Source organism: Hyla sarda, chromosome 7, assembly GCF_029499605.1.
Source record: "Hyla sarda isolate aHylSar1 chromosome 7, aHylSar1.hap1, whole genome shotgun sequence".
NCBI classification, from domain to species: Eukaryota; Metazoa; Chordata; class Amphibia; order Anura; family Hylidae; genus Hyla; species Hyla sarda.
This window is the reverse complement of record NC_079195.1, coordinates 175,699,096-175,715,669: the sequence shown is the minus strand read 5'-3', so window position 1 is coordinate 175,715,669 and position 16,574 is coordinate 175,699,096. Positions and strand designations below refer to the sequence as shown.

At 45.7% G+C, this 16,574-nt stretch overlaps 1 protein-coding gene across 2 annotated transcripts in view; it reads right to left on the bottom strand.

Moving 5' to 3' along the window:
* The window catches only part of PPIF (peptidylprolyl isomerase F), a 37,604-nt gene extending 23,459 nt beyond the window's left edge, over nt 1-14,145 (bottom strand). The window contains exons 1-4 of one of the 2 annotated variants that reach the window (XM_056531366.1): nt 14,131-14,145; nt 12,621-12,818; nt 9,643-9,673; nt 1,215-1,303 (exon numbers count right to left, since the gene is read on the bottom strand). In XM_056531366.1, coding sequence (XP_056387341.1) covers nt 1,215-1,303; nt 9,643-9,673; nt 12,621-12,776 — 276 coding nt within the window. In that variant the 5' untranslated portion in view covers nt 12,777-12,818; nt 14,131-14,145. Of the gene's footprint in view, nt 1-1,214; nt 1,304-1,893; nt 1,913-9,642; nt 9,674-12,620; nt 12,819-14,130 lie in introns of those variants that run through there. The other variant, XM_056531367.1, reaches the window with a different exon arrangement.
* Nucleotides 14,146-16,574: the final 2,429 nt, after the last annotated feature.

The window sequence follows — 16,574 nt, the reverse complement described above, 5'->3', positions numbered from 1 at the left end:
ATAGTTTCAACATTTCAATGGTCTTTTCTGGACCATTGTAAGTTGAAACCAGACTCAACAATGTTCAGACAGTCCAGATCTGTGAAACGTGTCAATGGCCGGAAGAACTGACCAATCAGAATGGGCATTTTACTGGTAAAACCCCTGTATTACTGAAGCGTATGCCCTGACTGATATCTGGTAGCGCCCCCTACAGTACAGGGAGGTATTACATGTTCTGTACACTTTACCTGTACCAGGGTTAGCTGCTCCTTTGTACACCAGGTGAGGGCGACTCCATGTTACTTTTTTAGGACACTCCATGTACTATACAGGACCCAGAAGAAGATCCTGTCCTCAACATAGACCAGTGTTTCCCAAGCAGGGTGCCCCCAGCTGTTGCAAAACTACAACTCCCAGCATGCCCGGACAGCCTTTGGCTGTCCGGGCATGCTGGGAGTTGTAGATTTTGCACCAGCTGGAGGCTCCCTGCTTGGGAAACACTGACATAGACAGCGATTTACAGCTCCCAGCAGATCTTTCTTACTTTTATATGTAAGGATTTGCTTTATCTGTATTAATTATCTACTTATTTCTCTTTAATTCTCACTTTTTCCTATTTTTTGATGAACATTTTGGTGCCTTCAGAACCAATTACCAGGTTCCCATAGAGTTCTTGTCTCAACATACAATGGTTTCAACATACAATGGCCGTCCTGGAACCAATTAATATTGTAACTTGAGGGACCACTGTACTGTAATTTGTCCCTTGAAGTATTAAAGGGGTACTCCGGTGCTTACACATCTTATCCCCTATCCAAAGGATAGGGGATAAGATGCCTGATCGCGGGAGTCCCACAGCTGGGGACGCCCGTGATCATGCACGCGGCACCCCGTTTGTCATCAGTCCCCGGGGCGTGTTCGCTCCGGGTCTGATTATGGTCGACCGCAGGGCCGGCAGCGCGTGACGTCCCGCCTCCGCCCCCGTGTGACGTCACGCTCCGCCCCTCAATGCAAGCCTACGGGAGGGGGCGTGATAGCTATGTTCGCTCCGGGGACTGATTACAAACGGGGTGCCGCGTGCATGTTCACGGGCGTCCCCAGCTGCGGGACTCCCGCGATCAGGCATCTTATCCCCTATCCTTTGGATAGGGGATAAGATGTGTAAGCACCGGAGAACCCCTTTAAAGTTGTCAAACTAGAAAAACTAAAGAAAAATTTGAAGGATTACTTACCTGGCACATGAAACTGGGAATTACTCTGTGGAAAGTGGAGCCCTTATAACCAAAGCCCTTTTCACCAGTGCACAGGGATCGGAAGTTTTCTATGGATTCAAAAGAAAGATTTAGTTTTATGAACAAAAACAAAATAAAGCTTGGCACAATTTAGTCTTTGGTATCAGCTTTATATCAATTTTGTTGATCAGAGGTTTTTTTTTAACCCCATGTTGGTCAACAAGTTCGTTCTTCCCAAGCTAGACGTTCCCACCAATCCCACTGCAACCAAGACACTATGTCAGAACATAATCATGGCAGACAAATCTATGTCGCCAGCTTCCATGTGTTCATATCAAAGAAAAGTATATAGCAAAGTTTTCAGTGAGACGCATAGGGAGTTCTTTAAGAAATCTCCTTTACTCTTAAAAAGTATCTGCATTTATAAAAAAAAAAAAAAAAAAAAAAAAAATATATATATTTTATTGGTTGGGGTCTTATGAGACTCTTGGCCATGTGACACATGGCTATGAGAGAACGCACTTAGCCCGTAATTAAGCCACACCCCCCTAAAGATGTCAGAAGTAGATTCACTATGCCCTCTCCCCCTCATCTTACTATTCACACAGTAGGTATACTTTGACTTCATGTGCATTAAATCATCTAATTAAGGAAAAACAAATGCTACCATAAATATTACCATATAGTTGATTATACACAATAAGGGAGATTTATCAAAACCTGTGTAGACGAAGAGTGGTGCAGTTGCCCATGGAAACCAAATTGCTTCTTTCATTTTTCACAGGCCTCTTTTTAAAAATGAAAGACGCAATCTGATTGGTTACTATGGGCAACTGGACCACTCTTCCTCTACACAGGTTTTGATAAATCTTCCCCAATGCACTTCAGCTATTATGGCAGCATAACCCTAAGGCTACCTTACTTCGAGAACTGAACAGTTTGCAACGAATGACAGTAGTAATAGGAAATATTAGTGCTAACATTTAAACCTCTAGGTGTTCTCATATTTAGGTGCAAAAGCCTAAAGGATTGAAGTGCCAGAAGTTTTGTTGACCAGTCTCCACCTCCAATAGGTCTAGAGACCCATTCTATGGGCATTTCCGCAAGTGTGTGAACAGCGCCATCATGTTGCTCATGGAAGTGTCATGAAACACCCAACACATTCCTCTAACAATAAATAATGAGTATTGAGGTTAGTAATCCTCCCATACCATTCATTATCTTTGGTTCCCTCCTCTGCACCCTCTCCAGTTCAGCCATGCCCTTTTTATATACAGGTGCCAAGAATTGGACACAATACTCCATAAGTGATCTGACTAGTGATTTATACAGAGGAAAAACTATGTCCTTGTCACGTGCCTCTATGCCTCTCTTGATACATCCCATAACTTTATTAGTCTTGGCAGCTGCTGCCTGGCACTGATCACTAAAGTTGACTTTACTGTCCACCAGTACCTCCAAGTCCTTTTAAGTAGTGTTATCTAATGTCTTATTATTTAGCCCATAATTGTACATTTAGTTTTTATGGCCAAGTGCATAAACTTACATTTATCCACATTAAACTTAATTTGCCATGTCTGTGCCCAACCCTCAAGCTTCCTCAGATCCCTCTGTAATATTATGTTATTCTTCTCTGTAGTGATCATCTTACCCAGTTTAGTGTCATCTGCAAAAAATTCTACTACAGTCATGGCAGTAAATGTTGGCACCCCTGAAATTTTTCTAGAAAATGACGTATTTCACACAGAAAAGGATTGCAGTAACACATGTTTTGCTATACACATGTTTATTCCCTTTGTGTGTTTTGGAACTAAATAAAAAAAGGGAGGAAAAAAAGCTAATTGGACATAATGTCACACCAAACTCCAAAAATGGGCTGGACAAAATGGTACCCTTTCAAAATTGTGGAAAAACAAGAGATTGTTTCAAGCATGTGAAGCTCCTTTAAACTCACCTGGGGCAAGTAACACGTGTGGGCAATATAAAAATCCCACCTGAAAGCAGATAAAAAGGAGAGAAGTTCACTTAGTATTTGCATTGGGTTTCTGTGTGTGCCACACTAAGCATGGACAACAGAAGGAGGACGAGAGAACTGTCTGAGAATTTGAGAACCAAGATTGTGGAAAAATATCAACAATCTGAAGGTTACAAGTCCATCTCCAGAGATCTAGATTTGCCTTTGTCCACAGTGCACAACATTATCAAGAAGTTTGCAACCCATGGCACTGCAGCTAATCTCCCTGGGCGTGGACAGAAGAGAAAAATTGATGAAAGGTGTCAACGCAGGATAGTCCGGATGGTGGATAAGCAGCCTCCAAAGATATTCAAGCTGTCCTGCCGGCTCCGGGAGCATCAGTGTCAGCACAAAATATCCGTCGACATTTAAATAAAATGAAACGCTATGGCAGGAGACCCAGCAGGACCCCATTGCTGACACAGAGACATAAAAAAGCAAGACAACATTTTGCCAAAATGAACTTGAGTAAGACAAAATCCTTCTGGGAAATCTTCTTGTGCACAGATGAGACCAAGACAGAGCTTTTTGGTAAAGCAAATCATTCTACTGTTTATTGAAAACGGAATGAGGCCTACAAAGAAAAGAACACAGTACCTACAGTGAAATATGGTGGAGGTTCAATGATATTTTGGGGTTGTTTTGCTGCCTCTGGCACTAGGTGCCTTGAATGTGTGCAAGGAATCATGAAATCTGAGGATTACCAATGGATTTTGGGTCACACTGTACAGCCCAGTGTCAGAAAGCTGGGTTTGCGTCCGAGATCTTGGGTCTTCCAGCAGGACAATGACCCAAAACATACGTCAAAAAGCATCCAAAAATGGATGGAAACAAAGTGCTGGAGAGTTCTGAAGTGGCCAGCAATGAGTCCAGATCTAAATCCCATTGAACACCTGTGGAGAGATCTTAAAATTGCTGTTGGGAAAAGGCGCCTTCCAATAAGAGACCTGGAGCAGTTTGCAAAGGAAGAGTGGTCCAACATTCCGGCTGAGAGGTGTAAGAAGCTTATTGATGGTTATAGGAAGCGACTGATTTCACTTATTTTTTCCAAAGGGTGTGCAACCAAATATTAAGTTAAGGGTGCCAATAATTTTGTCCAGCCCATTTTTGGAGTTTGGTGTGACATTATGTCCAATTTTCTATTTTTCCTCCCTTTTTGGTTTAATTCCAATACACACAAAGGGAATAAACATGTGTATAGCAAAACATGTGTTACTGCAAACCTTTTCTGTGAGAAATACTTCGTTTTCTAGAAAAATTTCAGGGGTGCCAACTAGAGATGAGCGAACTTACAGTAAATTCGATTCGTCACTAACTTCTTGGCTCGCCGGTTGCTGACTTTTCCTGCATAAATTAGTAAAGCATTCAGGTGCTCCCGGGGGCTGGCAAAGGTGGATACAGTCCTAGGAGACTCTTTCTTAGGACTGTATCAACCTTTTCCAGCCCACCGGAAAGCTGAACTAATTTATGCAGGAAAAGTCAGCAACCGCCGAGCTGAGAAGTTCGTGACGAATCGAATTTACTGTAAGTTCGATCATCCCTAGTGCCAACATTTACAGCCATGACTGTATGTAAGCCATCTTCAAGGTCATTAAAAGGAAAACTATCAGCCTGTTCACCCACACTAAACCCAACACACTGGGATATAATGTGGGTAAACAGGTGTCCAACAAGGAGTCACTTACTTAACCCCTTAACAACAATTGATGTAAATGTACGTCATGATGCGGTGGGACTTAACGCACCATCATGTACATTTACATCATGTACATGACACGAGCACCGGGGTGGTGCTCGCATCATGCACGGCAGGTCCCGGCTGCCAGCGACCTGCCAGTGATGGCAGATATCAGCGATCGCGCTGATGTCCGCCATTAACCCCTCAGATGCTGTGACCAATACAGATCACTGCATCTGCAGTAATGCTGGCATTTAAATGGATCCGCTGTGGTGCTGCCGCGGGGATCCGATCATCCAACATGGCGGCCAGAGGTGAAAAATCCCCTCCCCCAATAAAAATGTAAATCGTGCTTTTTTCCCCATTTTACCCACAAAAAGCGTTAAAAAATAATTACATTTATAATTTATAATCATTGCATGCCTAAATGTCGTAACTATCAAAATATAATGTTAGTTATCCCATACGGTGAACGGCGTAAACGTAACAAAATGCTTGATTTTTTTTGGTCACATTTTATAAAAAAAATTTAAATAAATTAATAAATAAAAAGTGATTAAAAAGTTAAATATCAGCAAAAGTTGTACTGCTAGAAACTACACATCACAGCACAAAAAATTAGCCCTAATACCGCCCCACATATGGAAAAATTGGAAAGTTAGAGGTGGTCAAATAGGGCAATTTTACACATACTATTTTGTTTAAAAAGTTTGAGATTTTTTTAAAGTGGTACCATTATAAAAAAAAAAAAAACATGGGTATCATTTTAATCGTATTGACCCACAGAATTAAGAAAACATGTCATTTTTACTGTAAGGTGTACAGCATAAAAACAAAACTTTCCAAAATTTGCTAAATTGCAGTTTTCTTTTCAATTTCTCCACATAAATAAAATTTATTGGGTTGCCCCATTCATTTTATGGTGAAATGAGTGATTTCATTACAAAGTTAAATTGGTGATGCAAAAAACAAGCCCTCATATGGGTCTGTGGATGCAAATATAAGAGAGTTATGATTTATAGAAGGCGAGGAGGAAAAAACTAAAATGCAAAAATGTAATTGCCCTGGTCCTTAAAGGGATACACCACTGGCCATCATTCTGAACTAAATTTAGGGGGTTCCTTAGTTCCAAACGCTGGTCACTGGATTTCCCCCTTTAAGGCCAAAATGGGCTTGGTCCTTAAGGGGTTAAATGAGATATGTCACCCAGAAGATCCTCTGCTGAATTCAGCGAATCGAGCACAGGGGGCGGGGCTTTACCGTCTCAGTTTACATACTCATTGTCTGTGACTCCACATCCTAGTGAAGTGGAGTCACGAAGCCCTGTCATGCGCGATTCATTGAATTCAGCAGAGGATATTCTGGAGGACATATCTCAGGACCTACTGGACATATTTAAGTAAGTTACACCTTGTTGGACTCCTGTTCACCCACACTATAACCTAGTGTATTGGGTTTAATGTGGGAGAACAGGCTGACAGTTTTCCTTTAATAAACATATTGAAAAGTAGTGGACCCAGTACTGACCCCTGTGGTACCCACTAGTAACTGTCACCAAACCAGAGTAAGTTCCCTTGATCCCCACCCTCTGCTTTCTATCACTGAGGCAGTTATAACCCATTTACCTATATTTCCCCCTACTCCCAGCATCCTCATGTACTAACCTTTTGTGTAGCACAGTATCAAATGCCTTAGAAAACTCGTATCTCAGAAGTGAGACCTGGTGCGATCAACAACTTTTGAAGTGTCAGTGTTTTTCATGATAGAAACTAGGGATCGACCGATATCGATTTTTTAGGGCCGATACTGATACTCTGTCATCTTTCAGGCCGATAGCCGATAATTTATACTGATATTTCGGTATAAGTTATCGGCTATTTCAGCCCCCCGGCGGGGCAGAAGCCGTTGCAGATCAATGATTTAAAGCGGGCGCTTCAAATCAATGAACTGCAGCGGCTTTGGCGGTGCCAGAGACCACCGCCGTCGCTGCCCGCTTCTCTCCCCCTGCCTGTCCTGAGTCTAACCACCACAGTTGCCCCATCCCGCCGCCGCCGCTGCCCCATTGCCTCCCCGCATCCTCTGGCCACATGCCGCTGCCCCATCGCCTCCCCCCCCCCATCCTCTGCCCACATACCGCCGCTGCCCCATCGCCTCCCCCCATCCTCTGCCCGCATACCGCCGCTGACCCATCGCCTCCCCCCCATACCGCCGCTGCCCCATCGCCTCCCCCCATCCTCTGCCCACATACCGCCGCTGCCCCATCGCTTCCCCCCCATCCTCTGCCCACATACCGCCGCTGCCCCATCTCTTCCCCCCCCATCCTCTGCCCACATACCGCCGCTAACCCATCGCCTCCCCCCCCATCCTCTGCCCACATACGGCCGCTGCCCCATCGCCTCCCCCCCATCCTCTGCCCACATACCGCCGCTGCCCCATAGCCTCCCCCCCATCCTCTGCCCACATACCGCCGCTGCCCCATCGCCTCCCCCCCATCCTCTGCCCCATCGCCTCCCCCCCATCCTCTGCCCACATACCACCGCTGCCCCATCGCCTCCCCCCATCCTCTGCCCACATACCGCCGCTGCCCCATCGCTTCCCCCCCCATCCTCTGCCCACATACCGCCGCTGACCCATCGCCTCCCCCCCATCCTCTGCCCACATACCGCTGCTGACCCATCGCCTCCCCCCCATCCTCTGCCCACATACCGCCGCTGCCCCATCGCTTCCCCCCCATCCTCTGCCCACATACCGCCGCTGCCCCATTGCCTCCCTCCATCCCCGGTGTTATAATTACCTGTTCCCGGGGGTCCGCGATCCTTCTGGCTCCGTCAGCGTCCTGCGCTGTCACTGTGCGTACTGACGGTGTAGTCACGTTGGGGACGTCACTTGCCATTACGCAGCGCACAGCAACAGCACAAGAGCCAGAAGGATCACGGACCCCCGGGAACAGGTAATTATAACACCGGGGATGGGGGGAGGCAATGGGGGGGGGGTGCAGCAGCGGCGATGGACGGGGCATTATCGGCCAGGTAATTGCCGATACCGATAATGTCCAAAATCGCAATTATCGGACGATAATATTGGCCAAACCGATAATCGGTTGATTCCTAATAGAAACGCTTTATTTTATTACTTTATGAATATTTTCATGTACTGGAAAATGCCAACATTTTACAATAACCTAGGCCCCCAAAATAACTAATCCTGAATGGATCTGGATTCTGGGACTTCCTCCATGTTTAAGGAGGCTCAGACAGCCCTAATAAGTTCCTCTGTATCTCCTGCAGGTATTTCCTAAAGTCCACATTCTCTTCTTTGAGATTCTAAATGCATTACCCCTCTTCTATCCCCAACACTGAACAATTAGATGGCCATCCTGGGCCATTCAGAAGGTGGCACAGTAGTTGTACTTTGTGTAGGAGCAGGGGAAAGTATTTAACATAATAGCAGCGATTTAGGGGGAGATTCATCAAATCCTATGTAGGGAAAGAGTGACAGTTGCCCATAGCAACTAATCAGATAGCTTCTTTCATTTTTTTAAATAGCCTCTGAAGCAATCTGATTAGTTACTATAGGCACCTGCACCATTCTTCTTCTACAAAGGCTTTGCTAAATCTCTGCCTTAATCTTTATTTAAGGATTTCATTTTAGAAAGTTCTTTCCCACAAACACTATACATCTTTTAGTTTTAGATTTAACTTTCTCCTTAAAAGCTTTGATCCTTGTCTCCCTAGAAAACCAAAGGAGAATCAGCACACAAAGGAACGCAATCCCATAGCCCATTACTCACTGCAACCAATAGAGGCTGGGATTCCCTCTCAGAATCCTGGAGCACTCATATTAGTCTTTCTATTGAAGCTGCAGAAACCAATATTCTAATCTGGCACCAAATCCCGCACGGCTCATGTAAAGGGAGTCCTGCATATAACGTAACCGGAACAACCTGTGCCTAAAAGTGATGTTGTGGAGCCATTACATGCCAAAGTGGTACATGTTGATCTCTGCCAGAAGGGAATGTAGGGAGGCTGCCGGACTCTCTGTGGATGATACAGGGCTGGCACATTGTCCCCACTTAAAGGTGTAATTATGGGTCTTGGTTAGGCTGCAGTAGGGGTATGCACATACTGTGACTGCAGCCTAACCAAGACCCATGATTACACCTGTAAGTGGGGACAATGTGCCAGCCCTGTATCATCCACAGAGAGTCCGGCAGCCTCCCTACATTCCACTATTCCGCCACATAAAAAACCCTCACCTGGAGCATCACAAAATGGATCTTGTCCAGGGAGATGTGGACAATTGCTCCCAGGCCATCTTCTGAATTATCACAAAGGGGATCTTACATCTTACAGAGAGCAATTCCAGTCAGATGGTGGCGCCCTCTCCCACCCAAAGGTGATAGACCGCCTGAGTGCATGGAAAATCCCTTCACTCCGACCTGAAAAGTCCCTTAGGTGGTGTGTGAGGCCCAAGGGACCTGACAGGTTCCATTTAAAGGGGTACTCCACTGGCCAGCCTCCTGGCAACATTCGGAACTAATGTTCTGAACACTTTGAATGCGTTGGCCGTTACTCCCCCTCCCCATAAACTTGTATTGGGGGCGTGGCCGACCCACGCAGCACGTGCACAGCATTCGGAACTAAGTGTTCTGAACTCAGCCAGAAGGCTGGCCAGTGGAGTACCCCTTTAATGGACACGTGATAGAAGATTTCTATTAGACCAAGGATCAAACTTACCAGCAGTTTTTGGCACCACATCTGCTTTCAGCTGCAAGAAAAGAGAAGAAAATAAATGAAGTAGGCAAACAATTGAATGATGGAAGAGAAGGCAGATAAATGCCTAACCATGTGGTTGCATCAGCCAATCATAGCTGCATGTCATAACTTCAACATTAAAGGGGTATTCCGGGCAAAAACATCTTGCGTCTCTAGTTTCAGAAACCTTCGTCACGCCCCCTCCCATAGACATGAATGGAAGGGGTGTGGCGTGACGTCACGTCCCCAGTCCTGAAAACCCAGAGCTTTCTGAAACTAGAGACGCAGCCCCACATAGAATGCGGGTGCTGCAGGGAGATTGCGGGGGGTCCCAGCAGCGGGCCCCCCGCAATCAGACATTTTATCCCCTATCCTATCCTTTTTTACACATGCCCCCAAAATTTGTAACGCAATTTTCTCCTGAGTACGGAAATACCCCATATGTGGACGTAAAATGCTCTGCGGGCGCACAACAAGGCTCAGGAGTGAGAGTGCCATGTACATTTGAGGCCTAAATTGGTGATTTACACAGGAGTGGCTGATTTTACAGTGATTCTGACATAAACGCAAAACAATAAATACCCAGATGTGACCACATTTTGGAAAATACACCCCTCACGGAATGTAACAAGGGGTATAGTGAGCCTTAACACCCCACAGGTGTTTGACAAATTTTCGTTAAAGTTGGATGTGTCAATCCACTGGACCACCAGGGAGGATTGACATGTCCCTTTAGACATCACTGTCAGCTTTGACAGCGGCGATCTAAAGGGTTAATAGCCAGCAGCGGCGATCCAGCTGGCTATTAGCGGCAGCCCGCGGCTACTGAGAACAGCCAGGGGCTGCAGAGTATGGAGCGGGCACGAGTCGGGATCCTTCTCCATACAGACTGCTGAGCGCCACTGTGCTTGTCAGGTTCGTCCTAATTCACCTGCCCGGCGTCCCGAGCGTCAGGAATTCCACATCCCTGCGATTAGTTCATTCGTTATCTTAGTGTTCCCTTTATTTTTTTGAGCAGTGTATTTCCAATAAATCTTAGAGTATGTTCACACTGCGGAATTCCACGCAGTGAACATTACCATCAGTGTGAATGGGTCTACCGCGAGACCTGTCCACACCACAGAAATTGTTCTGCAGAAAGAATAAACATGTTCATTCTTTGTGCGGAATTTCGCAAGCACTGCACAGCAGTCAATGGTGACGGCGCAGCGCCGCGCGGTACTACCGCCGAAGAATTTCGATGGCAGCTGTCAGATCTAAAAAACTAGTTTATTTAAATCAACTGGTGCCAGAATGTTAAACAGATTTGTAAATTACTTCTATTTAAAAATCTTAATCCAGTACTTCCAGTACTTATCAGCTGCTGTATGCTCCACAGGAAGTTGTTTTCTTTTTGAATTTCTTTTCAGTCTGACCACAGTGCTCTCTGCTGACACCTGTCTGTCTCAGGAACTGTCCAGAGCAGGAAAGGTTTGCTATGGGGATTTGTTCCTGCTCTGGAACTGTGTCAGACTGGAAAGAAATTAAAAAAGAAAAAGAACTTCCTGTGGAGCAAAACAGCAGATGATAAGTACTGGAAGGGTTAAGGTTTTTAAACAGAAGAAATGTAAAAATCTGTTGAACTTTCTGGCACAGGTTGGATAAAAAAAATGATTGTTTTTCACCGGAGTACCCCTTTAACCCCATATTGTGCTCATACTCTGTTTCCCTTCCACTTTTTCTCATAACTCATTTTATTTTTAGCTAATCTTCTCCAATAGAACTATACCTCATAGGACTGTGAAATGATTAGTTCTTCAACCTGCAGCTCTATAGAAGTAGATAAACTACTACAGTGACCCCCCCCCCCCCCCCCCCCGACCTACGATGGCCCCGACATACGATCATTTCAGCATACGATCACTCTCAGAGGCCGCATGTTGGAGGCAGCATTAACATACGATGCTTTTGTATGTCGGGGCCATCGCATAAACGGCTCTCCGGCAACGCAGACTGATTCAGCTGCCACCAGATAGCCGTTTACGATGCCCCGTGTGGTCCGCTGACGATCACTTACCTGTCCTTGGGACTCCGGTGCGTCCTCTTCGGGATCCCCTGCATCGTCGGCGCTCTCCATCGACGTCATCATGTCGCTGTACATGCCGTCCCGTCATCCAATAGGAGCGCCGTGTGTAGCGATGTGATGGCGGCAACGGAGAGCGAGGATGTCGGGGAAGCAGAGGCCTTGCCGGAGCGTCGGTGACACCTCGGGGATGCGGCGACAGCAATGGAGGGCGACATCCCAGGCAGCGGTGATGGTCCGGAGCGGCGGGGACAGGTACAACTTCCTCTAACAGTGGTCTACAACCTGTGGACCTCCAGATGTTGCAAAACTACAACATCCAGCATGCCCGGACAGCCAACGGCTGTCCGGGCATGCTGGGTGTTGTAGTTTTGCAACATCTGGAGGTCCACAGGTTGTAGACCACTGTCCTATACTTTACATTGCACGGATCCCTCAACATACGATGGTTTCAACAAACGATGGTCCCTTTGGAACATATTACCATCGTATGTTGAGGGACCACTGTACTCTGTGGCCATGACAGCTGCAGCCTGTCAGGGCATGCTGGGAGATGTAGTTTGCAACACCTGGAAACCTGAAGGATGGAGTCCATTGGTGTATGATCCTGGGGTTGAACAGAATTAAAAAATCAAGTCAGTTCTTTTATAAAAACAGCGCCATTCTTGTATACAGGTGGTGCCTGGTATTGCTGCTCTGTGTCATTCACTTCTAGAACAATAAACAATAACAGGGAAGATAGAAGAACAGACATCACTGCAGCCTGCACCGGCCAAGGACAACAGGTCATTCACTGCTACACATAGGGGGCGCTACAGGACATCCTCTACCCTGACCTGTCCAGCCCCCTCTCCAGGTGACAAGTGCAGGCTGTCCCCGGCACACACCGCACACTTACCTCCAGCACAATGCGCCCCAGCGGCTGGTTGTCTGCTACTACATCCAAGTAGACCACAGGGTTTTCTTTATTAGGGCCACAATGCAATGTTCTTATGGAGGTGAGGGGCCCGGGCCGGCAGATCCTCAGCAGAGTACGGCTGGAGCACGACAGCATGGTGCAGGCTATGTGATTAGTGCACGAGACTGGAGATTCACTCTAGACAGGAAACATGTGACCTCCACTAAAAAACCTTTTTTTTTTTTTTTTTTTTTTTTTTTTTTTTGTAAATCAGCTTAATTGTAACAACCAGTTCACACAATATCAGAATGGACTCCACTCTAGAGTAATCATGTGACCTTCACTCAAATGCTTTTTTTTTTTTTTAATCACCTTTATTGTAACAAAAAAATTAAACACAATTGCCCAGATCTATCAATCAGCCTGAAACCCTAATCACAGCTCAACTTTCATATCTTAACGAACAAGGCTGAAGTTGGCTTCTTATTCGGCAAGATTCTTATAGATTCTTATAGATGACTATGACAAATAAACCTTTTCTCCACTTATTCCTCTGCAGTAAACCAGTTTTTTTTATATATAAATGTTGAATATTACTTGGTAACAATCAGATTAACCCCTTAAGGGCTCAGGATTTTTCCGTTTTTGAACTTTCGTTTTTTCCTCCTTACCTTTTAAAAATCATATCCCTTTCAATTTTCCACCTAAAAATTAATATTATGGCTTATTTTTTGCGTCACCAATTCTACTTTGCAGTGACATCAGTCATTTTACCCAAAAATTCACGACGAAGTGGAAAAAAAAATCATTGTGCGACAAAATCGAAAAATGCCATTTTGTAACTTTTGGGGGCTTCCGTTTCTACGCAGTGCATATTTCGGTAAATATTACACCTTATAATTATTCTGTAGGTCCATACGGTTAAAATGATACCCTACTTATATAGGTTTGATTTTGTCGGACTTCTGGAAAAAATCATAACTACATGCAGGAAAATTTATACGTTTAAAAATGTCATCTTCTGACCCCTATAACTTTTTATTTTTCCACGTACAGGGCGGTATGAGGACTGATTTTTTGCGCCATGATCTGACGTTTTTATCGGTACGATTTTTGTTTTGATCTGACTTTTTGATCACTTTTTATTCATTTTTTAATGGTATAAAAAGTGACCAAAATACGCTTTTTTGGACTTTGGAATTTTTTTGCGCGTACGCCATTGACTGTGCGGTTTAATTACCGTATATACTCGAGTATAAGCCGACCCAAATATAAGCCGAGGCCCCTAATTTTACCCCAAAAACCCAGGAAAAGTTATTGACTCGACTATAAGCCTAGGGTGGGAAATACATCATCCCCATGCAATCATCCAGACCCCCGTCATCATCCCCCCCCCCCTTCATCATCACCGCCTGTCAATCCCTTCATCAGTGATATTCAACCTGCGGACCTCCAGATGTTGCAAAACTACAACTCCCAATCCCCCCCCCCCTTTTAGTTTTGTACTCACCTCCCCTCGGCGGTAAGTTAGGGTGAGCTGGTCCGGGCCATCTATGCTGCAGGGACCGTTCCGGTGGGGATGGTTAGTCGTTGCGGGCTGTCCATTTTCACCGGCGGGGGGCCTCTTCTCCACGCTTCGGGCCCGGACTAGTGACGTTGCCTTGACGACGATGCACAGGGACGTTGCGCATGAACGTCCCTGTGCTTTGTCGTCAAGGCAACGTCACTACACCAGGCCCAAAGAAGAGGGCCCCCCCCCCCCCCCCCCCGGTGAAAATGGACAGCCCGCAACGACTAACCATCCCCACTGGACGGTCCCTGCAGCATAGATGGCCCCGACCAGCTCACCCTAACTTCCCGCCGAGAGGAGGTGAGTACAAAACAAAAGGGGGGGGGGGCTGGATGATGACGAAGGCCGCAGTGGTCTTCAACCTGCGGACCTCCAGAGGTTTCAAAACTACAACACCCAGCATGCCCGGACAGCCGATGGCTGTCCGGGCTTGCTGGGAGTTGTAGTTTTGCAACATCTGGAGGTCCGCAGGTTGAAGACCACTGATGAAAGGATTGACAGGCAGAGAGTTCACTGGAGTATAAGCCGAGGGGGGCGTTTTCAGCATGAAAAATCGTGCTGAAAAACTCGGCTTATACTCGAGTATATACGGTAACAATATATTTTTATAGTTCAGACATTTACGCACGCGGCGATACCACATATGTTTATTTTTATTCACACTATTATTTTTTTTATGGGAAAAGGGGGTTGATTCAAACTTTTATTAGGGAAGGGGTTAAATGACCTTTATTAATACTTTTTTTTAACTTTTTTTTTTGCAGTGTTATAGGTCCCATAGGGACCTATAACACTGCACACACTGATCTCCTATGCTGATCACTGGCGTGTATTAACACGCCTGTGATCAGCATTATCGGCGCTTGACTGCTCCTGCCTGGATCTCAGGCACGGAGCAGTCATTCGTCGATCGGACACCGAGGAGGCAGGTAAGTGCCCTCCCGGTGTCCTGCAAGCTGTTCGGGACGCCGCGATTCCACCGCGGCGGTCCCGAACAGCCCGACTGACTAGCCGGGATACTTTCGCTTTAGAAGCGGCGGTCAGCTTTGACCACCGCTTCTAAAGGGTTAATACCGCACATTGCCGCGATCGGCGATGTGTGGTATTAACCGTGGGTCCCGGCCGTTGATGAGCGCCGGGACCGACGCGATGTGACGCTTCATATCGCGGGGGCCGGCACAGGACGTAAATATATGTCCTGCGTCGTTAAAGGGGTATTCCAGGTAAAACCTTTTTTTTTATATATATCTACTGGCTCCGGAAAGTTAAACAGATTTGTAAATTACTTATATTAAAAAATCTTAATCCTTCCAATAGTTATTAGCTTCTGAAGTTTTCTGTCTAACTGCTCAATGATGATGTCACGTCCCGGGAGCTGTGCATGATGGGAGAATATCCCCATAGGAACTGCACAGCTCCTGGGACGTGAGTCATCAGAGGGTAGTTAGACAGAAAACAACAACTCAACTTCAGAAGCTAATAACTATTGGAAGGATTAAGATTTTTTAATAGAAGTAATTTACAAATCTGTTTAACTTTCCGGAGCCAGTTGATATATAAAAAAAAGTTTTGGCCTGGAATACCCCTTTAATAAAAAAAAAAATCTAGATTGTTTGTGTATTTACCGAAAAAAACAATATTAAACAATGGATGAAAACATTTGCATTTTGAATAAGTAACTGATGAATTTAAGGGGTTAAACGCCGTTGGGCCACTAATCTAAGGGTGGAAATAGAAATAGTAAGGGCCCCTCCATAATACCCAACTGTGTCCAGTCTGGCCCAAACTGTGTATTAGCATGAAAACAGGTGCCAACCTTGCCAGCCATATATATTTTGAATAAGTAACTGAGGTATTTAAGGGGTTAAATGCTGTTGGGCCACTGACTTAAGGGGGGAAAGAGCAAGGGCCCCTTCATAATATCCAACTATATGCAGCCTGGCCCAAACTGTTGATTGAACAACAACAAAAAACGTGGTCTCAAATGGCGGGAGGTGCTCAACCCCAAATGCGGTTGTGCATTTATACTGGGGGAGCAGATCCTGCCCTTGTGGTCTGTTGCTAGGGGCGATCCCCAGCATAAAAATGCATACAATGGAGGATGCCTGCAGTGGACTACAAGTGCCACAATAGAATCCTACACCAGATTTATACTTGGAGGTGTGTAAACTCCATATGTTAATGCGCCTTGAACATTTTCCAGGCAGCATTAAGGTTACACCTGTGAGGCCATGCACCTATATTAGCCAACTTGGGTGGGGCTTGTAGCCTCTCTCTCCCTCCTCCCATTGTATGTGTGCTCAGTCACACTGGAGGGAACTGGGAGCAGGCTGCATTTCGGCCTACTGCTGCTGTAATTGCCCACTGGCCCCTGGTTTTTGCTT